General features: G+C 32.4%; 1 protein-coding gene, 1 long non-coding RNA gene and 1 other non-coding gene across 7 annotated transcripts; 1 reads left to right on the top strand and 2 right to left on the bottom strand.

Annotated features, from left to right (window-relative positions):
* The first annotated feature begins 297 nt into the window (after positions 1-297).
* On the top strand, positions 298-7,874 carry LOC110781739 (uncharacterized). Of its 4 annotated transcripts, none has more exons than XR_002531827.2 (3): positions 376-605; positions 2,358-2,739; positions 7,483-7,874. It is a non-coding gene; the product is annotated as an uncharacterized lncRNA (long non-coding RNA). The 4 variants fall into 4 exon arrangements; XR_002531826.2 differs by lacking the exon at positions 7,483-7,874 and adding an exon at positions 3,902-4,319; XR_002531825.2 differs by lacking the exon at positions 7,483-7,874 and adding an exon at positions 3,767-4,319.
* On the bottom strand, positions 2,891-8,619 carry LOC110781738 (NADPH-dependent aldehyde reductase 1, chloroplastic-like). Of its 2 annotated transcripts, none has more exons than XM_056832561.1 (4): positions 8,400-8,619; positions 5,667-6,043; positions 3,761-4,122; positions 2,891-3,096 (listed from the first exon to the last, which is right to left on the bottom strand). In XM_056832561.1, the coding sequence occupies exons 1-4, from the start codon at positions 8,520-8,522 to the stop codon at positions 3,074-3,076; spliced, it is 885 nt and encodes a 294-aa protein (XP_056688539.1). In that variant the 5' UTR covers positions 8,523-8,619; the 3' UTR covers positions 2,891-3,073. The 2 variants fall into 2 exon arrangements, with proteins under 2 accessions (XP_056688539.1, XP_056688540.1); XM_056832562.1 differs by having other exon boundaries at positions 5,667-6,090; positions 8,400-8,540.
* A 15,557-nt stretch (positions 8,620-24,176) lies between these two features.
* TRNAG-UCC (transfer RNA glycine (anticodon UCC)) lies at positions 24,177-24,248 on the bottom strand. Its single transcript has one exon. It is a non-coding gene; the product is annotated as a tRNA-Gly (tRNA).
* Between the last annotated feature and the right edge of the window lie 710 nt (positions 24,249-24,958).

Genomic DNA, 24,958 nt, shown 5'->3' with positions numbered 1-24,958 from the left:
GGGACGGAGGGAGTACGTAGTAAGTCATACCGTAAGTCTATCCGTTTAGAATTAGGATAGACTAGATTCCTAAACTAATTCAAATTCCTCAAGATAATATTCAACAAAATTTAACATAAGTATAATAATATACTACCTCTGTTTCAAAAAAAATCTTTACAGTTACTTTTCGCACGAACTCCAATGTAATATTTGACTACTAATATATCCAATTTTCCAGGTAAAAAAATTATAAAAATTTGATATTCTGAAAATACATCCCGAGATCAATCTAACAAGATCAAAGAACTTTTTGAAACGGAATTAGTACAAGTTTACTTTGAAAATAAAAAACTAATTAAAATTAGAAATTAAAAAACTCTTGGATTATTACAAAAATACAAATTCACAGCTGAAATCGAGTAATAATCCTTCCTCCCCCTCTCTCAAATCTCACCTGCGCTCTGTGGTCATCGCTGCCCATTTGCCACCAGATCAACGACAGACGGCGGTACCGCTGGGGCACCACCTTCGTACACCGGATCTTCATCGGACTACTCACTTCCGGCGTTCCCTGCAGCCAGTCAGCCACCGCAAGCCATTCCGCGCAAGATTGCAGGGCGTAGGTAATGCAATAACCGTTTTTTCTTTCATTTTCGTCAAAAGTTTGTGCACAATTTGGTAAATTTAAATAAACAAGTTAATATTAAACTTAATTTTTGAAGTGTTTGGTTGAATTGCTGAGTAAATTCGAAGTAAGTTTCTTGTTAATTGAAAGCTTAAACATGAGATTAAGTTTTAATTTCAAGAAATAGTTCAGAATGATACATGATCAGATGATAGATTGAGTTAATTGAGTGAAAAAGTATATCAAGTTAGGTTTTATGTGTTTAATTGTTGAATTAGTATGTTCGTAACTTGATTGGTTGAGTTTGTGGGAAATTATACTTTATTGACATTGTTGTGGATTGTTGCCTTTGAGGATTGTTGCTGGGAGTTAGGATTGTTGTGGAATTAGGTTTATGATTGTTATGACATACGAAGTATTTATTTTTTCATAATGGATGATTGTTTTGGTCCAAGGCTCGAGGCCTGTCTTCCTAATTTCTACAGTGAAAGAAGTTATACATCACATTCGATGCTAATTGCTAAGCAATGTTTATGTGTGGTTTTTTACAATATTTTCATACCACCATTTTCAAAATACTGGATCCGCCATTGTTGTAGTAACTTTAGTCTTTCAGTTCTCCGGCCAACAACTAGTGACTACAGTTCTACTGATGATCATTTGTTGCTACTTTGATCATGGTAAAATTGTCAAGAAGTACCTCATTCAGCACCCAATTTGTGAACTAGTACCTGAACTGGTTTTTTATGGTCAGTAATACTAATACCTTAGCTTGATCTAAGTCATTAAAACTAGTACCTTGTGGCTAATTTCATGCGAATAAGTTGATAATCTTAGCTTCCACCTTTAACCGCCATTTTTCTCTCTGATCTCCACTTCATTTCAGCCTTGGCAGCCCCCTTCCCCGAAAGGGCATGCGCAAAAAACAAGGGTTAATTATTAGAGTGGAATGTTTTACAAGCACAAACAATTGAAAGGCTATAATATTTCATGTATTCCAATTTTCTTTAAATCTTGAGAAAATAAGGAGTAAAAAAAAGAGTATGGAAAGAGAGAAATACTAGAGTTAGGATGAGGGTGGTTGGGTTGTGATCAAGAATGAAGGAGAAGAAGGAATCAGAAGGGAGGAGAAGGGGAGGATGATTGTTTTTATTTTTTTTGGAATAAGGGTGTGGGAGTGACACACTAAAATCAGGAGGAATAAAAGGGATTGACGAAAATCATCCTCAAGGTACTAGTTTTAGTTAAAGTTAAGGTATTACTTGACGAAAAATAATAGTTCACAAATTGAATCCTAAATAAGGTTTTTTGTGACAATTTTTCCTTTCTTTATTCTGCGCTGTTAATCTGGTGCTGTTTATTTTTTGTTGATTTTATTTTTGGTTCGTGCTTTGGTGTTTTTCCGACTATGAACTCGCTAACAACTCCAATAAAAATCAGTAGATGAATATATGACATACTCGTAAATCATTTTGGCTTTATAACATATGTTAGTTAGTTATAGATATACTCATATCAATATATCATATTGTATGGGTCGTATTGCTGCATTAAGTTTTTGGGCAGTTGCCATTTCTGTTCCACTGGTGTGCTGCTTAGCTTCATGCTTTTGTGCTGTATGTTTCTTGGAGGGGCTTATAGGGGCATTTTTGGGCATTTGAAGCTTTTTATTGTCTATAAAATACGAAGGAATGTGAAAGGAGTTCATACTTATATCATCTTTGGGTTTCACTGGATTTTTTCCTTGCAGGTAATTACACTGGATGCCTCGTTATCTTTGATGATGTGAAGACTGATGCTATCTATGAAGAAACACTGGAAACTGTCTCTAATGTTGCTAAGGTTGTAGACAGTCTTTTCAACAGGTCTGCAAAGATTATGGTCTGAGGGTGCAATATATTAGGGCCTTAAAATGTGCCTGTTTTGGTGACATGAAAAATTATTGTTTTCGGACAGTCGACCGGCCAAATAGCTGGAAAACGAAGAAAGTAGCCAAAAGTGAGGCCATGTGCCTTGCACATGATGGTCAACAGCCAGAAAACGGAAGTCAATGCCGAAAAGTGGTCTCAGATTGTCTCTCGCAAATAATTTAAGTTTAAGGTGGTCTGACTTCACCAAAAATTTTATATAAGGTACTTTCTCGTAAATTTTAAATTATAAAAGATTATTTTTGGCAAATTTTAAACTAATATTTGGCAGATTAGTTTATGAGCTATGAGCCTATGACTCAAGCGAGCCACTGTCCCAGTGGTCTAGGCAGTGAGCATTGAGCATCTCCAATAGTAATGTGCAACCAATTTTTCTTAGCAAATACTGAGGGAGTACAACAGTGAAATAAGATTTGGACAAGTCGATGGAACTGACTGGATTTGTATACATTATTGATATAGAAATAGAAGTATATATATTTATAAGATCACTTGATCATGGTATTTTGGTTGAGGGATAAGATACACTTGGATCCGATCAGACATTAACGATTACCCCACCTGAAACGGCAAATATTTTTTGTAATATGAGATCCACGCTGGTGAGACAGATAAATAGACATATAATTTCAAGGATTTTTTTTGTATTTACTACCTTAAAAATATACCACTTTTATATTTATTACCTTATGAAAATTTTATTTTAAATTACTACCTTAATGTTCCATTTTTTTTGTATTTACTACTCCGTATCACTTTACAATTTTCTCATTTTAAAATTAAGATATCTCTTTCGTTTCTTAATCATTTTAAGTGATACAAAACCCATTCTTCTTTTTTATGTGTAAGGATTTCACAGGGGTCTTGCTTTCATCATTTTGTAAAAGGTAAAACGAGTTAAATATTATTTGTAAAATTTTAAAATATTTAGGAATTATGAAACGAATTTTTTTAAATGTCGTTCTCAATGAAATTCCTATTGAAAAATTTTGAATCACCATAAACGATTAAGAAACGAAAGATATATCTTAATTAATATTAAAATGAGAAAATTGTAAATTTGTAGCAAATAATAAAAATTTGGAAGTTTAAGGTATAGTAGTAATTTAAAATAAAAATTTCATAAGGTGGTAAATACAAAAGTGATGTATTTTTAAGGTAGTAAATACCAAAATTACCTAATTTAAAGGAACAGAATAATGAACTTATTTTTAAAAAAAAATACCATTAGGATGGAGGACTTGGCCAGTGAAGTAGGATGAACACTCATTACTTGCGAGGAAAACATAAGAAGGTGCAACTTCAAATGGTTGTCCTGCTCTATCCATTGGTGTCTCAGAACCCAAAGTTACAATCTTTTCCACAGGAAGTGAATTAGCTACTTGTATAGGAGTCCAAATAGGACCTGGTGCAACCCCATTTACTCGTATTCCTCTCTTGATGAATTGAAGGCTCAAGCTTCTGGTGAAGGTGACAATGGCTCCTTTGCTAGCACTGTAGTCAACACGATTTGCTTCTCCTTTGTATGCCTGAACTGAGGCTGTGTTTATTATGCTGCTACCTTCTTTCATGTGCTTAACTGCATGTCTGCAACAAGGGAATTAATTCAGTAACAACCTGTTTTTACCCCCACTTTAACAAATAAGAATGTATCTAAATTTCGCTAAAATGATATACCAAGTACTCCCTCCGTTTTTAAATATGTATCACTTTTTTTTTTAAAGTGACGTTCCTTATATATGTCCACTTTTTATTTTTGAACATACATTTTTCACACTTTTCCATACATTTTTTCACTTTTCTATAAATCATGATTATTTTTTCTTACCTATTCCCACTTTTCAATCTCCACATCCACTTTTATTTGTACTTTATCAATAAACAATTATCTACTTTATCTTTTCCCAAAAAAACACTCTCGATCATTGTTTTCTTACACACTTCTCATTCTTATTAATTACAGCGCATTCCTCCATAAGTGACACATACTCTCTCCGTCCCCGTATACTCGAAACACTTTTCTTACAAGGCCGTCCTGGATTACTTGCACGTTAATTAATATTATATCAAGTTCTCACTTACCCAAGGACCCACCTACATCCCTACTCTCTAAAAAAACATTAAAAGTAGTCTCATGCACCCCCCCACCCCTTCTACCCATTTAAAAGTTAGACACACATCCCACTATCATCTATATTAAAAAATACTCAAATACCAACTACCCTCTAATTAAATAATAAGCCAATTACAATGCATTAAATTTTGTAACGGTCAAACCGTTTCGAGTATTTCGGAATAGAAAGAGTATTTAGGAACGGAGGGAGTATTAAACTAAAGAGGAGAAGGAAAATGAATTATAAATGATGGTTTACAAAAACATAAAAAATGGTCTTTAGTACAAAAACATCTAAATGGCTGCACACATGGCATATAGGCTCGGCCATTAATATAATAACTAGTGTGTTGTCTGGGACTCTGGGCGATGCATCGTTTGCTATATTGGATATTAAAATTTTAGAATTTTGTTAAACTTAATATTTGACCAAAGTACTTGTATTCTATAGAATGGAAAGCATCCGTAAAGATTGCAACTACACAGACACGCTACGTCATTTATCATGACAAGTAATTTTTCAATCATATCATTTTCAATCATGACAAGTAAATTTTCAATGCGTCAATTTAGTAAATACCCTATTAGATATATATGCAGTTATGTAGGATAATTCTATAATTGATGCTTATGAGACTTATGACATCATGTTTTTTCATGGTTGTTATAATGCTTTAATTTTTTTTTTTTCCAAAATAGTCCTTATAAATTAAAAAGTCACGTAAAAATTTAGTTCTTTTATACTTCATGTTATCATTTATTTATAAATTAATGTGAAGAAATAAACCACAATTGGTGGTTGGTTAAGATGGTAAAGAGAGTTCTCATCCACACCTAAGGTCTGGTGTTAACTTTTTTTTAAGTTGATAAGTTTCAAAAAGTGACATAAAAAAATGGTAAAAGCCAAAGTATATATATATATATATATATATATATATATATATATATACTACTATGCATTTCTTTGGTAATCTTGCTATAGGTATGGGAAATCATGCATGTTCATATGTACTCATACTTTGCCAAGAAAAAGTAGGCGAAGATGTTGATTTCAAATGTCTTTCTTAGTTGTTGTTCTGTGACATCTTCAATATTCTCGTTATAATATGCTACCCCTGCATTATTCACTAGGACATCGATGCCTCCAAAGTGGCTAACCACCTTATCAACCACCTCTTTGCATTTCTCTTCACCTTGTAAATCAGCAGGAATGGCAATTGGTTCACTTGCATTGCTTTCTTTTGCTGCTTTTCTTATCAAAGTCAAGGCATCTTCTGCATCTCTATCTTCTACCCCTTTAACATCATAAGTGAAAGCCACAGTTGCACCCTCGAGGGCAAAATAGTAACAAACTGCTCTTCCTATTCCTGAATCACCTCCTGTTACTAATGCCACCTTTCCCACCATTCACAACAATTCACAATTTACAAATCATTTAGGCCCTGTTTGGTTCATTATTAGTAAAGGAAAGGAATGGGAGAGAAAAGAAAGGAAAAGAAAGCACTACAAGAATTTGCATCTTTAATGACAACATTATAACGAGGGGTCCAATTCCCTTCGCAAAACCTTTTGCGATGGGTATAACAACCGAACAAGACGGGAACAACCGTCCCAAATGTCTTTTACAATGGCTTAACGACGAGATTTTCCGTTAATGACGGCCCCCTTTTATGACGAGTTTGCGACAAGAAATTTCGTCATTAATCAACGATTATTGGCCTTTAGCCATTGAATTTCCCGTCGTTAATGGTACAATTTCCTGTAGTAAGGGAAGATATTTTAATTTCCTGTGTTCGGTTTAAGGGAAGGAAATGAGGGGAAGAGAAAGGAAACGTAAATGACAGCTTTTAATTTTCCCTTTCCTCTCAAATTCCTCCAATTTTAGGAGGAAATGAAACTGAAATTTTTATAATGGATATTTCCTCTTATTTCATTTCTTTTCCCATTAAATTCTATGTCACTCATCTAACCAAACATAGGAACATAAAAAAATCATTTTGTTTAGATAAGGAGTACGTTTAACAAAGATCAAATTACAACCTATACTAAGATTAAATAAAATACAAAGAGGAACCAATCCCTATTGGTCCTAGTGTTTATACTAAGAAGATCAACATAAGGGTGGTCTTGGTCCTAGTGTTTGTACTACCCTCGAAGGTGGTGTTTTGGGTCCTAGGATGGAGGAATAGTTGTTGTGGAAGGAGTGTTTAGTATTCGCGAGTTTTGGTTGTTTCATTTAGGTTTGTGAGGAAATGTTTTTTCTTCACATTCAATATTCCATATCCAAAAACAGCTCGTTAATTAAATTTTTGGGGGGTTTATAGCATGTTCAATACGTAGAGTTTCTCTCTGTCAAAAGGAAACTTTGAGTACTCATTCTTGAGAGTACCGAGTCGCTGATGGTGGTCGGGTCAGTTTGTTTGTAATTTTATGCTCACAAAGTCGTTTCAACCATGTCGTGATTTTACCTATCTTCTGTCTCTTTCTCCATCGTTTAAGTTCCACACGTTTAAGTGAGTTCTTCTTAGTGTTGATCATTTCCCAAGGTATAACCCAAAGTGGTGTGTATTGTAATAGCTTGAACTCATAATTATATATGAGTTAGCCGTTGTCACAAAAATAATAATTCTATAATGGCATACTTCATCAATCTTTATTTCCTTTCATGTGGTATTTACCAAATTGTTAACTTTGGTTTATAAAATCCTTATAGAAAAAGGACGACTTTTGAATCACTTTAGGTGATTCCGAAATGAAAGAAATATCATAATTTGAAATGAGAAAACCGTAAACGATAGTGTTTCTAACACAAAAACATACTTCATTCTACAAAGGGATAATGTTAATTCTAGCACTGGCGAAGACGGGGTTTCTTCGGTAACAAGGAGCAAGGACTTCACTCCGTTTGTTGTTGTTGGTGGTTCAACAAAGGATAATCCAATTACCATCGTTGAAGTTGAAGAAGGTGAAATCAACAACAATTAGCGTCCTCTTAAGTCCTTATTGTGGAGTACAATCTTTTGGTGTTTATAGTGTGTCCCGAGAGTTGGATTGTATAGGGCTAGGTTTTGCTTATGATATTTTGCGGGTTTTTGGATGCTAGGCGGTATGGGCTTTATCGGTTTTTTTGCTCCCTAGTTTATTGGAGCTGTTATTGTACCGAACTTTGGTCCAAGGCCTTTCTAATGTAATCGTCCGCTTTGTGTTAAAAAAAACACAAAAACATATTTTAAGGGAGAAGAAAACAATAAACAAAAGGTCTTGCGCGCATAAGGTGTACAATAAATTTATTGTACACCAAGATAACTTTTATGCAGTTTTTTGTAACTTTAACCTATTTTTCTGTAACTTTTATATTATAAAATTAAAAAGTTGATAGATAAATATTTTAAAGGGTTAAATGATTAATTTATACATTATTAGTGATTTGAAGAAATAATTTTTATTCAAATGAAAAAATTTATCATTCAAAAATAGATAACTTTTACATATATAAATGTAACTTTTAAGCATTTTTAGTCAACTTTTACTCCGGTGTACAATATATATTGTACACCCATTATAAATAAGAATTTGTGAACAATACAAGTTTCATAAGGTAGTATTTTTAAGGTACTACGTAGTTGTTAACAAAAAAAAATCTTAATTTTACTTACGAATAATAAATTGTACTAAATATTTGAATTATGCATTGACAAGCGTATAAATAGAAGTACTGCATCTAGAAAAAATCGAGAAAAAATATACTTACAAGAAGCTTGTCGGAGGGTTTATATATAGGATTGACGGAAATAGGGAGTGGATGCATCAAATATTGTTTGCCTGGTTGAGTTTTCTGGGTTTGTGGAGGGAATTTCTGATCCTCGCTTGCCATTGTCGATTTGTAGTTGATTTTCTAAGAGAGGCTCAACTTAAATTAAACTAACCAACAAACTAGTATTTTTACTTCAAATTAAATGAACTAGAATCAAACATATATATATATATATATATATATATATATATATCCTAACACTTATAAAGCCTTGAACTTCTCTTACTATTCACCCAATAGTGCAATTACCTATATATCACTAATTTTCTTATAAGTTTTTCTTTTGTCTTATTCTTACCAATAGTGTAATGTCTATTTTCACCCTTCTTTTTGTCTTTGCTTTTTATGAGATGCTCCCCCTTCCATTTCAACCTAAGCATGTTACTAATGTTTCATGTGGAATACTACAATAACAATTTCGAAGAGCTTAATATTGCATGTGGAATGTTAAAAATATCAATGAAACCTCTTGTAAGCGTATTTATAATCACATATTATCAATTACGAGTAAATCGAGGTTAGCTTTGTTTTTCTAGAGTTCACCATAAATTTGTAAATGTCCTTTTACGAAACAATTTATTTATACCTTGGGGGATTGTGCGCGCTAGCGCACGGTCCAATAACTAGTATAGATAGATAGATAGATAGATAGATAGATGGATAGAAATTCTAAAATATATGAAAAACATGTTGAATCACGCCAACTGCCGGGCAAGATGAATAGATGTTTAACATGCATGTCATAGTCCTTGCAAATTGATTTGATTGAAAACTTAAGGAGTAGTTAAGGACGATAAGTCGATAATTATCGAATGATCTTTATAAAACGGAGGTTTAATATTATACGTGAGTATAAGAAATGTGTCACAAATTCAATGACGATAGACGTATAGTAGACTGAAAATTTGACGTGTACGTAAAATATTACAGAATACTTATTTCTGCATAGATATTCTAAGTGTAAAATGAATGGCGAACTCGTTCGAGTGAGAGATCGATGTCCTGTTCTTGGGCAGTTGGGCGACTCGTGAATTTAAATAAACAAGTTAATACTAAACTTAATTTAAATACACAAGTTAATTCGAACTTAATTTCATAAATCTAAATAAACAAGTAAATATTAAACTTAATTTTTTTAGTGTTTGGTTGAATTGCTGAGTAAATTCGAAATAAATTTCTTGTTAATTGAAGCTAAAACATGAGATTATGTTTTTAATTTCAAGAAATAGTTCAGAATGTTACAACCTCGGCTGAAAGAGTGATAGCCAGACATGCAGAGGTGCTAGTATTAGGATAAGTACAATAATTTTACGTCTCATTTGATAACCACGCGGTAATTAGTGTTGGCAAAATGGGCAATGAAAGTGAACTTAAGTGGAATTTGGTTAGGAAAGTAATATTGTAATTTCCACATTATATTCTTGTGCTCTGAATTGGTTTGTATTGTCTCCATTTCCTATAAATCTTTACAGTTATTATTTGCATAAATATTAAGACAAAAATTAAAAAAATTAGTTGAATATAATAAAATATGGATAATGTAAGATAAACTTGTAAAAATGTGGGTGAGTGTAAGAACTTTTTTTTATTAAAGTAAGAGAAAGTGAGTGGGAAATTGTAAATATTGTGGGGTAAGAAAGATAAGGTAGTAAATTTTCATATCCAGAAATAGAATAAACAATGTTAAGAGTATGATCCACGTGTGAGTTGGGACCAGTTGTCCCACATGGAATAAATAAAGAGAGATTGACTAACATATAAGATTGGTGGGCTACTCCACTTAGCAACAATGGGTTTTAGGATGAAAACCCGTCAGACTTATATGTGGTCAATCTCTTGTCATGTACGGGCTCGTGTATGGCCCGATAAATTTATCATGGTATAAGAACTGACGTTTCTGGCCCATTATCAACATTACACCTAAGAAGTGAGGGCCTAGTGAATTGAAGAATGCATGACAGAGATGATTTGAATTTATGTTTGGAGCAAGAAGCTCAACATAATTGATTGCCCCAAGTAGGGGCCTTTTGACCTCATGTGAGTTGATATTAGTTGTCCCACGTGGAAAAAATAGAGAGAGATTGGCTAAAATATACTCGTAAGATTTGTGGGCTACTCCACTTAGCATCAATTGGTTTTATGATTGAAACCCGCCAGGTTTATATGTGGTCAATCTCTTTTCATGTACGTGCTCGTGTATGGCCGATGAATTTATCATGGCATCAGAGCCAGTCCCACGACTTGGACCTTGTTAATTAGACGTACTCTCTCTCTTGTTAAAACAAGTCTTCCCAAACAACACATGTGAGTGTCCCATACTGATAAAAATGAGAGAGTTAATCATTTAATAAAGAACATTATAAAACGGACTAAAGTGTAAAGATCATTTTGAAACAGAGGTAGTATTAATTTTACCATTCCGTTTGATGCAAAGGAATTGAACAGTTAATTTAAAGACGAAGGGAAGGCCATTAAGTCATGAACTGAAAATGTTGACAACCTAGCTAGTTAGTTCCAAAGGGTTAAATCAGCATAGAAAAGCAAAGACATACATCCACATTCCACAACCACAATTAGCTGCTTCCAAATTTTATGAATTTTACGAAGCAATTTTACAAGATACTCTCACTTTTTCAATTTAATGGTTACACATTACATTTTTCACGTTTGTCAATGTAAATGATTGAACATTAATATCTCTATTTTTGTATTCATAAATTATATAGAAAAGAAACTGATATTTTGAAGTACATATTGAAACGAATCAAACAAAATCACACATGATTATATTATTCTTTATGTATTTAAATCACAAATGATAATCAATGAACCAATGAACCAATGACGTCTTGGCTTACAGGTTAAGATTGAGGATATGTGTACGATAAGTCTCAGTTTCTAATTCCCCTGCCCCAATTTGTAGTTGATATTGCTTTTACGGCTCATTCGCACAAAGAAAATTCAATGAAATTTATGATTAGTGTCCAAAATTAATATGAAACGAGAAGAGTAGAGCGTAGGGGAAATATGAGTTATGTTTGTTCTAGTATAGTGTGTATTGTATAGGCTCGTCTTTATTATCTTATATAGCTCATCACCGATTTATTTCACCAATCATCGATCTCCTAGTGTTTTTCTTTTTCTTGGTTACCTTAAAAATATGTCTTATTAGTTTCACAACGTAAGTCTTATTTTTTTAAGAAAAGGCTATATGTACCCTTAGGGTATGAAATCCTTGGTTGTGATTGGTCTAAAATTTCGATTTCAAATACCATTTGATAATTTAGATTTAAATTTTAATCCCATGTGAGATTGATTATGTGAAAACAATCAATAAGAGCCCAGATTATGTTATTATTTGGTACCATGAAGTACATGTAACGGCTTCCTATATATTTTTTATGGTGCTTAATTAGGTGAGTGATCACAAGTTAATATCATTGAGTATATGTCGTCTACGTATAGCAGAATTAAGTGAGAAAGCAGCTTGGGTGTCGGGGATGTTTACTTATTTGTTGGTATTTCATTTTGTTGTCAACATTGTATTTGTTGGTACTTGATCACCAACCCCAATATTTATTCAATATATGAGTTGTAGCCAGCCTTATATATGAGCCTAATAGGTGCATAATTTGCGACGTCTACAAAGACATATTTTTCATAATCGCATAATTTATCGACTTACATTTTTTGGTGATGATAAAGGTCGCAAGTTGCGATAATTTTAGTTGTCACAATCTTACATGTCGTAATTCAATTGGTACATATAGGCGCCACGTAGACTATGCGTCATCACATATTTTTACTATCAATTCAATATTTTACTAAGAAAATATGTAAATAAATTAGTCGATATAAAGAAGAAAACAAATTAGAATATTAAGATTTTCCTATCTTTTTTGAAACATGTATAATAGATTATATACGTTAAATATTTTAGTTTCCAATTTAAATCATGACACATAAGCATATCATGTCATCATTGTGACATGGCTTAAATGTCGCATGTTGCGACCTTTATCATTTTCGTAAAGGGACTTTCATTAACCAAACAAATTGTACGAAAATGTTGTATCGGAGTATGTTTGATTCTATTTGTTAGATTTAGACCTCCTTTATAAATGTCTTATAACCTTTTATCAATGAATTAAATTTAGTTTTTTTTGATAAAAAAATCCCTCAAATTCTCATCCCATCTATAACAATAACAATAACAAAAAAAAAAAAAAAATCCATTTTGCTTAGTGGGGGGAATATTAGATGCTTGATAGTGAAATGGATGATACCCAAATATAACAAATAATAAGTTGTGGACTATTCTACTTTGCCAAACAAGGAACACTATTGTTTGTTTTAACCTCTTGCTGTTAAATAGAGATGCCCTAGGAAAAAGGGAACCTATATTTAGTAGTTCAAAAAATTGGTCTTATCAATCAAAAAATGAGCTCTAATTATTCAGAAGAAAATGACTTTGAACCAACCATTGTTGTTTGTGTTGTCATGCCTTATGACTCCACCTAGTAGTAATAGCCAACTAGCTAAGTGTCCAAGTGCAATGATTTCATGTCATTTTTGACAAACAAATAGTGGTGTTTTTCATCACCATTAACTTATGCAATATGCTCTCAATAATAGACTTATGTCTGTTTAAGAAAAGACGATAGAGATTATGCGAAAGCTTGATTTATACTCCATATTTTATTTATAAAAGAGCTTTAAATAAGGAATACAATACAAATATGGAGTAATACAATTACTAGAGTTACATAATTGGTAATAATCATGAGAACTATACTAATGCTAAATGGTAATTTCAAAGAATAGAACATTATAAACAACACAACAAAGCTAAAGTTAGTGTTAAACGCTTTTTTACATTTGCAAATACATTGGATATTGACGAACACTACCAATAATTAATGGCTTTGGAGTATGCAATGGTGGTTTCGAAAATGTGTCCACTCATAAACTATTAATGGCAACGTAGTTATTCTAATTGATAGAATATCATATATAGTACTACTCCGTACGTACTTATGCTATATGATAAAGTTTATTTATGACATTCTTTTAACTAGGGTAACTATGTTATGGCCAGTCTGGCCTAAATCAGCCCAAAAATATAAGTGCAAAATCAAAATTTGGCCAATTTTGTGTGGCTCTATGCACGTACTCCCTCTGTCCCTATTTGTTTGTGCCATGAGCAAAATGTGCTTTATTAAGACTTTGGCTAATATGTTAGAAGGAGATGGGGGTAGCATTGTCTTTTATCTTTAAGTGTATGTAAGTAGGGCAAAATGATGAGGACATTTTACTATACTTCCTCCGTTCCAGGAAATATCGCACCATTTTGTTTTTTACACTATTCACACTACGACTTTGGCCATTTTTATAATTCGTACGTAGGAAAATTATAGTCAAGTGGGGTAATGTTAGATTCGTATTGATATATATTTTTTAAATATTAATTTTTTATAATTTTTACTTGCACACGATTTGAGATATTAAGAGTCAAAGTAATGGGTTAAAAGAGTAAAAGTCAACCATAATGCGATATTTTCGAAACGGATGAAGTATAAGAAAATTAAACAATATTGAACGGATAAACTAGAATAGAATACGGGGTAAGCAAATAGGGACCGCGGGAGTATATATGATGGAACAATATCATCAGTTAATGTCATCTCGATTTTTCGGGGCAAAAATGCATAGCCCACATTATCCCTTCGTCAATGCCAAGAAGCCCAAAGATTTTTCAGCCCAGTTCAATTGAATAGCATTGAACACATACTCATTCTCACTGGCCCAAGTATTCAATTGATCATACTAACGTTTTGGCCTAAGTAGGACCGTTGTTTTTAAAATTCAATAAAACCCTTTTATTCCGAATGAGTCACAAGGGCGTGGATGAGAATCGATCTCAGGATCACCTGGTATCGGGATGGAAGCTCTAACCAACTAAGCTATTCATCACTCCCATAAACCCTTATAGGTTATAGCAACTCCAACGATTGGTGTAGTTGTTTTAAGGATCTGCTTGCAATTTACGCTATTTTTAGCGGTGTGTTAAAGAATAATTGTGTGAGTTGGGATAAATTGTGCCACATAAAAAAGAAACGAGGGAAGATGATTAACCTAAAGATTGGTAGACTACTACACGTCTCTACCTATTATCAATTGTACTACCTCTGTCTCTATTTGTTTCCTCGTTTGTCATTTTATTCCGTCTTTAAAATATTGTCCCTTTACTATAAAAGTACATGAAACCACAACTTTACTCTCACATAAAATACATTTATCCCACCACTTTTGTCTTTTCTCAATTCCACACACCCATTTTTTAATAAAAGCACGTTTGCTTCATGGGGCAAGCAATAAGAGATAAAGAGCGTATTAGGTAAGAAAAATGGATCTTACTGAACCAACAACTATCACATACTAATCATCCTAACTACGTAGGTCTATGCTTGAGCCACTCCCAAGCATTTCGCAATTAATAGTGCTCGACAATGTAACCTCCAAACAACTCCACCAACTTGTGTTGGTTGATGCTTTGACGACTTGGTGATTGAGTCTAATAAATAAAATGATACAATACAAAAGATGAATTACCAAAACTACACGCCTATTAATTTTTCTAACAAATTAAATCAAATGGTCCTTTCGATAGAGGCAGTTCAAGAATACAAATGTAGGTACCATAAAAGTCCATACATGCATACTTGTTCATGTCACATTATATTCCAATATCTCAATTGATGGCATCCAAGAAATAAAATTAATTAAAATATTAAAAATAAGGCATGATCCATAATCAATCCATACAAACAAAAATGCCAACCCATAATATATAAGCATATATAGATGATGATGATGATGATGATGGCTTAGTTTGATTCGCAAACTATTGCAACCTCTTTTTGCTCTCCTTATTGCTAAGGCTTTACATGGTCCCATGCATGATAAAGAGAGAAGGATGGTCACATGCATGTTTCTTACGTATATTATTACGACTGTTATTATATACGGAGTATTATTAATTACCAGGTAATTAATAATTATAGTTAATAGTTATTACAGACATTTATTTGGCCGAGAGAGAATAAGTAAAAATGGAGTAAAACGAAAAGTGTAAAATATCATTTTAAAACGGATGTAGTAATTATCATCGACAAATATTTGACAAAGTTATATAATTAAGATGATAATCTTGTTAAACACTTAAACCTACTCCACAAGCATAGATTAAGTGGTTGTGCTGGTAGGGCGTAAGGTTTGAATTTCTATGATTAATTGCATTAACCACATACTGACTTATAATTGGGTGTATTGGTATAGACCGTATAACTAAATATTCTCCACATAATCAAAAGCTCTTGCACGTACAAAGTGCACCCGTGATAACTTATATTCAGATTTTTGTAACTTTTAATATTTGTTTATTAACTTTTATATAATGATAAAATAATTGATTGTTAAACATTTTAAAAGGTTAATTAGATATCTTTTTACTTTTTTAGTGGTTTTGAATTAATATTTTTTTATTAAAATGAAAAAATTACTACTAAAAAATGATAACTTTTACATATATCAGGGTAATTTTTAAGCATTCTGAGTTGATTTTTACTTTGATTTACAATATTTATTGTATGCCACTTGTAAGTAAGAAATATGTGGTCTCCGTCCATTTGTTAACTACCATTAAAGTGCTCGCAAGTGTCACTTACATAATTCAAAGTTGAACGGGATGAAAGAGTATATATACTGCCTGCATTTTTCAAAGTATATATAAAAACTTATACTTCATACGACGGTCATATTTATAAGATCAACTTCTTAGTTCTTACCAAACGAAAATGATAAAGGTCGTAACACGCGACCTTTAAGCCGTGTCACAATGATGACATGGCATGCTTATGTGTCATGATTTAAATAGTTATGTTTGATAATTATAAACAATCAAATTGTTGTATTTTTTAATTAAATATGTTACACTTTGTTATTGCCTGGTTATATGTATAATGATGACATTAATGGTTTTATGCATACGACAGCTTTATTGGAGACCTACTCGGTGAATAATCGGTGATATTCACATTTTGAATGTGACTTTTTCTCTCATTTGATAGTTTTTTTAAATGAGAGTGTGAAAGGAATAAAAAAAAGGCACATTTTTCCTATTTTGAGGTAAATATGGATCTTCTCATTATGTCTTTTTATAAAGCAAAATTTGTATTCTAATATATATATATATATGATGTTTACAATCTCACCTCATCCATTCAAAGTGGAGTTCCATATTGAATTCCTCCTATCTTCCTGATTGATTTTTGAATTTAATAATTCAACGTTATTCTATGAATATAAGAGATAAAATATCAAGTCATACGTAATTATGAGTTGAATTTATTTGGTTAATTATTAACATGAATATATTAATATATACGGAGTAGTTAACTAATTTTTGGAGAATATTTGGCGATCACTGTCTCTATTTTCAAAAAACTTATTTTTTAAATATTTTTTTTACTTAAAGAGAATTAACGATATTAATTATCAAAGTTGTACGTGCATTGATATACTTAAAATTGACCAACGTTGCGAGTAAAAATGAACGCAAGACGTACTCCCTCCGTCCCGGAATACACGCACCGGTTTGACTTTTTGCACTATTCGCATAATTTACTTTGACCCCTATTTTATTTCTAGTATATGAAAACAAAAGTTAGCATATAATATATTGTTGGCTTCATATTAACATATATTTTCAAAATATTAATATTTCATAAGTTTTTATAATATGTAGTTAAAGATATTGGTGGTCAAAGTTGTGCATTGGCAAGCGTGTCAACTCAAACCGGTGCGTGTATTCCGAGACGGAGGGAGTACTTGTTAGTGCAGAGGACGTGCTAGCTACTTAGAGACCAACCAAAGCATCCACGTTCATGTCTAAATTAAATGAGACACCCTCGGCCCTCCTAGCGTCCTTCACGTACCCTAGCTAGTGACTAGTGACTAGTGTCCTAGTTTTCTTGGAATGTTACTACCTACATTCTTCGGCACGCATGTATGAGGGCGGAGAGCTCATTTCAGAAATGTGTTTTCGAACACATATTCGAGAGTTAGGTAGTAATTTCACCATTAAACTTTTGAGTGCCATATTTGAGAAATGAACACAATTTTTAACCTTATGAGTACCATTTTTGAACTTCTGAGCAATATTTTGAACTTCTTAGTACCATTTTTGGTCTAATATATTTGTGTCAAAACATATATGAGATTGAAATATAGTTCCTCCGCAGCATATTTATTATTTACTTGCATGCCAACTTTATCGTCGATCGATCAACATCTTCGGTCATGTCTCGCCTTTGAGAAACTTACTAATCGCCCGCCCATGAATCCACTTTTCAGGGCCGGTGAAGAGGTTGTGTATCCAGACCAACTGCATATGGCCTCCGAAAAATATTTAAGACGGCCCTACCACCTTCCGCAATTGATTATTTGACCTAATTAAGCTAACCCTAGTAATTAAGCTCCATCAACTCATGTAATCTATCGCTTGAGCTTCCTTTTTGTAATTTTTGAGTTGGTCAATCTCACGTGGCTCACACATGAGACAATCTCACATGGCTCACACATAATAATATAACTGGTTGGGGTGATGATAAAGGTCGCAAGTTGCGACAATATTTATTTGTCGCAATCTTAAGTGTCGCAGTTTAATTGGTACATATAGGCGCCACATATGCTATGCGTCATCATAATATTTTTACTATCAATGCAATATTTTTATTATGAAAATATGTAAATAAGTTAGTCGATATAAAAAAAGAAGCAAATTAGAATATTAAAATTTTCCTACCTTTTTATGAAACATGTATAATACTTCCTCCGTTCTTATTTATTTGACACAATTGCATTTATGACACTATTTACACAAGCTCATTTGACTTCATTTTGTGATTTATACTCGTGAAAAAACATAGTCGTGTCATCATTGTGACACGGCTTAAAGGGCGCTTGAGTAAAATATTTTAATTTCCAATTTAAATCATGACACATAAGCATGTCATGTCATCATTGTGACACGACTTAAAGGGCGCATGTTGCGACCTTTATCATTTTCGAACTGGTTGTATCTTGCCATTATCGTCCAAGTATTTGTGTATTTGGGTTCTTTGGCTTATTTGACCTTAGCGGGTCAAGAAACATAACACCAGTTGCTCTTAAGTGTATAAAGTTACCTCTAAATGTTTGATAAACTTTTCTTTTCAATAAAAATTATTCATTTAAAACCGGCCACTTATAACGTATAAAGATAACTATATAACTCTTTTAAAAAATTATCCATCAAAAATTATTTTATAATGTAAAAAGTTAATCTAAACATGTTAAAAGTTAACAAAACCTAACTAAAAATTATTTTGATGATAATAAATTTCGTGTACACCAGATAAGCGATAGACCTATTAAAATAATTATAAGAGTGCAATCATCTAGGCAAATTGCAAAGGGAAATTGAAATTGCCCCCTTTAAATAGCTAGCTATCACATGATTAACATCTCACCCAACTATTGATTACAAAATTGGTTATTAGTACATCATATTTTTGTTGGTTTATTAGATGGAAATATAATGATGTTTTTGAAACCTTGATTCTATTGAATCTTAGCTTGAAAGAATGATTTTTTTGTCTTGTTATAATTTAGTTCACACTCCCTTATAATGTCTAGGATTACTCATGTCGATAATGTTATTTTATTATATGTAGTACGTGGAGGATCCAAAAAAAGAACTAAAACAAAGATCGATACTACCAAAATTAGTAGCGGCTTATTTTGACAAATTTATTCGAGTGCGCAATTTGCAAAAGGTTAAAGAAGTATAGACGAAAACCATGAAAAGGGAATTGAAATAATGAATGAATTGAAAAGTGATAAATTCAAGAAACATAGTGAATAACTTGATTAGGGAACGGGAATAGAATAAAGCCAGGGGAAAATCTTCGTGTTAAATACGGGTATGGGCCGTATCCAAAGATGGTCGTGGGCCGAGTCGGGTCGGGCTTCGTGCCGAGCCCATATGCTGTGGGCCTAGTTGGGCCCAATCTAGGCCGCGTTGTATCGTGTCGGGTTGGCCCGTCGTGCCTAAGACTAATTTTACAAAATTTAACGTGCTTTGTCGTGTCTTGTCGTGCTTTTTTCAAAAAATAAAGGCCCAGGCCCGGCCCACGAATGCGTGCTCGTACATGGCCGGCCCAGGCTTTTTTCGTGCCGGGTCGGCCCGTCCTGGCCCACAACCATCTTTAGCCGTATCTGTCATCATAAGAGATAGTCTAATTTACAAGTTCAAAGTAGGTTTCACCTTAAAATCATAGTTAATAAAAGGAGTAGCCACTAATTAGGAATTGCATACGAAACAAGTTCACGTCGAAAGAGATCATAATACATATACACGTACGTAGTACAATTATAAGCTAGTAGAATTTCATTTTCAAATACCTATTGATTATAGATCGATGGAATAGTCTAACAATCTTACTCTATCTACACGAAGTATTAGTTATTGTCTTCTTTTTTTGCAAAGTAGGATAGTTAGTTCCAAGTTTCCAACTCATACATAAACTAACTCGATCTATTAAATGATTGGCATGCACGTTAATTCGTTAATTCACCATGATCAACGTAGGGGGTGGTTTAAAGTATCATATGGTAAAATGCAATACCTCGTTTTTTTTTTATTGATCTACTTGCTTTGATTGTATATTGTCACTACAAAAAATTGTACCATTAACGACGGGAAATCCGTCGCTAAAGGACAATAATCATTGATTAATGACAGGATTTCCTGTCGCGAAAGGGGGCCGTCGTTAATGGAAAATCCCGTCGTTAACCCGTCATAAAAAACATTTGTGACGGTTGTTCTCGTCTTTGTTTGGTTGTTAGTCCCGTCGCAAAAGGCTTTTGCGACGGAATTTTTGACCCGTTGTAATTAGGTTGTCGTTAAAGATACAAATTAATGTAGTGTGATCTACACACATTGTTGACCATCAATATCTTTAAATTTATATTTATAAAAATAAATTATTAAATCACTCATTGTAAATTTGAAACGAAGCAAGCAAGACCTTTGACCAATGCATGTGTGTTTTTTCGTGCGTATATATTACAAATAAATTAGTAGATTCTCTCAAATTCTAAATAGTTACAAGATTTCAAACATGAAGAAATTAACAATGCATGGAGTATCATTACCTATAGACTGGTGCGTTCTTTTCACCTGATTTTTACTTATTTTTTCAAAACTTATCAAAAATTATTTTAGTTATAAATTGTATTTAGACATCGTAACACTTTTTTGCGGAACTTGTCTTATATGAACTTTTTTTTTCTTGAAGTGGAAATTAAATAAGGTGATTAATTTTGAATTTCTGAAAAACCTCAAAATATCAAGTCTTCTCTCTTATCCTTGAACGCCAGAAATTACACCTAAAAATTGTTGAAGTTTGCTGAATTTACAGAAATTAAATGCAAAAATTGCAGTATGCATGATTGTGGTGAATTGAATAAGCAACGTAGGATTAAAAAGAGGTCTGTTAATCTGGTTGTTTGTTTGTTTGTTTTGATGACGTGGATGGTGGTGGGTACAGTACATGCAGGTGCAGTTTAATTATAGTGGTACCTGAGCTCATGATCCGTTAGATAAGGGACCACCGTTGATTATCAAAACTATTTTTTTTAGGTATTTGAGTTTTTTATGTATTTATTGCGTTTGTTTATCGTACTCCCTTAGTCCCTTTTGTGGTTTCTCCTTCAATGTTTTCTGATATTTTATAGATTTTCCAATTGGAGGTTTTTTTTTCTTTTGGATTTTTTATATTTTGAGTTGGATTATTTTTTATTAATATGAAAGCTGTAATAAACTCAATTTAGCTAGGGTTTTTTTTTTTTTTTTTTTTTTTGTTTGAAGAATAGTTGTTTGGTTATTCGATTTTTTCGCCAACTCTAGCCTTTTTATTGTTTTTTGATTTTGATATGTGGTACACTGGTACAATAATTAACGTCAACTTTAAATTTCATAAAAAATCTATATCTCTAAATAATCAATACAAATATTTTGGTAAAATAAGCTAAAATATTTGAATCAATTAACCAAATCACTTGTCAAATGAGTTCTTAGCTTGTTATGTACTATGTAATATGTACTCCATACATAATATATACATGTAGGTGTTGGTGGGAGTCTAAGTTGTCATCAATTTCTTGACTGGGTTTCTACTTGTGATTTTTTTTTGTTAATTTTAATGCAATAATAATTTAAGGACTATATATTTAACTCGCTTTTGAAAAGGAATCAATAACTTCCGGGGGTAGTTAAAGGTACGAAGTATATACAAGAAATAATTCTTTGCAAACATTTTTGGTTTTGACATGAAGAATACGTGTTATTCATCTGATTTTCACTTACTTTTTCTAAACTTATCTGATCGAGTTTACATGAAATGCTAGAATAATTTTGAACTTAGTTTTGTTATAGGAAGTAACTTTTACTTGAGTAACTCTTAGTATGAACTTATCATAAGTAGATATAACGTGAAGAAAATAAGGCCTAAGATATATTGTGCCGGATTGATATCAACTTATCAAGGGTTATTATATTTTCACCTTTTCATTTAAAAAAAATCAAAGAGAAATGCTTTAATTTATCTCTGATTTTCCACAAAATGTTGCTAAGTTTAGGGCTTTTTCAATCTTAAATTTTAAGGGCCCCCTATATGAATTTTTCTAGCTTTTAATATTTTAATCAGATAAAAATTGTTTGAAATAACATAAAAAGCTAGAGTTTATTAAGTTGCTTTTTTAGAAATAGACAACTCAAAAACAGGATGCATTTAGTCAATTAATTTATTAAAATGCAGTTACATTGTTGGATCGACATCAAAAAAAACAATAATTACAGAAAGATGCAACTAAGGAATTTAAGAGGGTTTTGTTTGTTGCCCAACTCGATCTAATCGCATGCATACCATCGTATGATGATCGAATTTGACAAAATATGTATTCCATCTTATTTATTGTCAATTCAAATTTATCTATCTAGCACTATATATGGTCATCATAGGGTGCGTTACGTTACATTAGTCACTTTTTTTGAATTGTCCTAATATGAAGTATAGTATTTCTTCAAAATCATATTTCGCATTAAAGACAAAATTAATTATATCAACAAAAAACGAAAAATGATAATAGGTGACCATGAGAAGGCGAAAACAAAATAAAAGAGAGGCTAACTATATATAACTAGTTTGTGGGCCCGTTTGATGAACGGGCTGGTTATATGTTGGTAGTGTAATGGAGTTTAGAAGTTATGTTGTTTTTAAGCAGGTGTTTAAACCAAATGACAATAATAAAACTTTACAACCTATGAAGTCTTGTATTTTTAATCATTACATTTTTCTACTTATGTTCATCTCCCTTGAAAAAATAGGTCCACTTTAAATCACCTATTACTGCCAATAACATAGCTTTTGTACAAAAATCAAACAAAATTGTTACATTGTACGACTATAATCATGATATTCAATTAAGGAAAAGGCTTAACAAATTCTAACTATTGAACTATATTGACAAAACTTTTCTTATAAGAGAACTAAAACGAATTGTAATTCCCCTAACAACAAAAATATACAAATAAAACCCATTTAAAAGTCTCAAAATGTTGATGACGATTTACCTATCTTTAATCATTTGCATGGAAACCATACATTATAAGATTCTCCTTCTTTGCAAAATGAATTGCAACTAATTAAGCAAGAAAAATAAACAACATACTTTTAATATGCTTAAGAAAATCACGAACAACGCGCTTAGAGAGAGAGAAAGGGGGGGGGGGGGGGGGGGGGGATGGTACTACAACTTGAATTGCATGCATAAAAGTAAAAAAATCGAAATGTTGAATTAAAACACCCTATGATCTCCTACCATTTCAAAAAGGATCAATAAAAAATTATATTAGTAGGAGATAAAATTTGAATGAATGCCACAGAAGAATGAGAGAAGATTTGAGGATTGAATTAAATTGACATTGAAAATAATTAAGGTTGGAGAGTTAATGAGAAGATGAAGAACCAGGAAGGTTGTTTTGGCATAATCAAGTTGAGTATTGATTCTAATTTTTGGTACTCCCTCCGTCTCATTACTATAGACCTGTTTTTATTTTGAGCGTCCCGAAAAGTCAAGAACAATGTGCTTAGAGAGGGGGGGGGGGGAGAGGTGGTACTACAGCTTGAATTGCATGCATGAAAAAAAACAATCGAAATGTTAAATTAAAACACCATATAATCTCTTACCGTTTTAAAACGGACCAGTCAAAAAGTCTATTAGTGGGAGGTTAAATTTTGAATGAATGCTACAGGAGAAAGGTAGAAGATTTGGTGATTGAATTGAATTGACATTGAAAATAATTAAGGCCGAAGAGTTAATGGGAAGTTGAAGAATGGGGAAGATGAAGTAGGGAACGGTTGTTTAGGAATATTAAAGTTTAATATTGATCCTAACTTTTGGTACTCCCTACGTCCCATTTGCAAATAGTGAAATAGTAATTGTACATGTGATTTTGAAATGGAGTTAGTAGTAGTAGTGTAGATGGAAATAAATAAATTGTCACGGGGCAGTAAATTAAATAGAAGTATAGATGGTAACAAAAAAAAGTGCGTCTGCCGGGAGTCGAACCCGGGTCTATTGCTTGGAAGGCAATTATCCTAACCGTTGGACTACAGACGCTTTGATGTGCAAGAAAGCAAGATGTACGTACAAATATATTTCGTTTACTTAATAACTAAAATTGTACCCCTTAACGTTTGCAAAATACTTAAATTATTGTTTTAGGCATGAGTAGGTAATACAAGTTGGTTGCTAATGCTAATGAATGTGATTACACAAAAACTAAAAGTACATCCTAATACTAAGGAAGATAACAAAGAGGAGGGTGTGTAGGGGAAAAGCGAGCCAAATGTGAAGTAACAAAAGAGGTTAATTAAGTTGTAATAAAAATGAAAGTGTTGCCATTTTTAATGTTCCAACGATAAATGTACTTATCATTCCTCTGTTATGCTTGTAGAAAATAAAAAACACTTGTTTATTTCAGAGTACGTACGAAATACAAAGTTATATCAAATGTTAATGTCTAAAGTCTCAATATCATTTCTTATTTGTACTTCGTATTAAGTTTAAACTAGCTTCTGAGTCCGTTCAATAAACGAGTAATTATAAAGTGGTCGTTAAGCGGTATTTTAAAGTGCTAATTTTGTTGAGAGATTGTGATTTCAGTGGGTTGAAAGTTGAAAACATATACAAATTAGATGGTGAATTAATATCGAGTGTTAAGGAGGGAGATGGGATGAAAGAAGTTATATGAATTAAATGTTGAATTGATTTTAAATGAAGAAGATGAATTGTGGTGTTAAAGCTATAAAATAATTTGTTAAACAAAC

Source organism: Spinacia oleracea, chromosome 6 (genome assembly GCF_020520425.1).
Source record: "Spinacia oleracea cultivar Varoflay chromosome 6, BTI_SOV_V1, whole genome shotgun sequence".
Lineage (NCBI taxonomy): Eukaryota > Viridiplantae > Streptophyta > Magnoliopsida > Caryophyllales > Amaranthaceae > Spinacia > Spinacia oleracea.
The sequence above is the reverse complement of the archived record's forward strand: the minus strand, read 5'-3'. Positions and strand labels throughout refer to the sequence as shown.

What these genes read in the sequence shown, in the direction of transcription:
- LOC110781738 (XM_056832561.1), bottom strand. Translation starts at nt 8,522, where the DNA reads ATGGCAAGCGAGGATCAGAAATTCCCTCCACAAACCCAGAAAACTCAA. An exon ending in AACCCTCCGACAAGCTTCTT is followed by an intron (nt 6,044 to 8,399) that starts GTAAGTATATTT and finishes ATGGTGGGAAAG; the next exon opens with GTGGCATTAGTAACAGGAGG. An exon ending in CCAAGTCCTCCATCCTAATG is followed by an intron (nt 3,097 to 3,760) that starts GTATTTTTTTTT and finishes TTGCCGTTTCAG; the next exon opens with GTGGGGTAATCGTTAATGTC.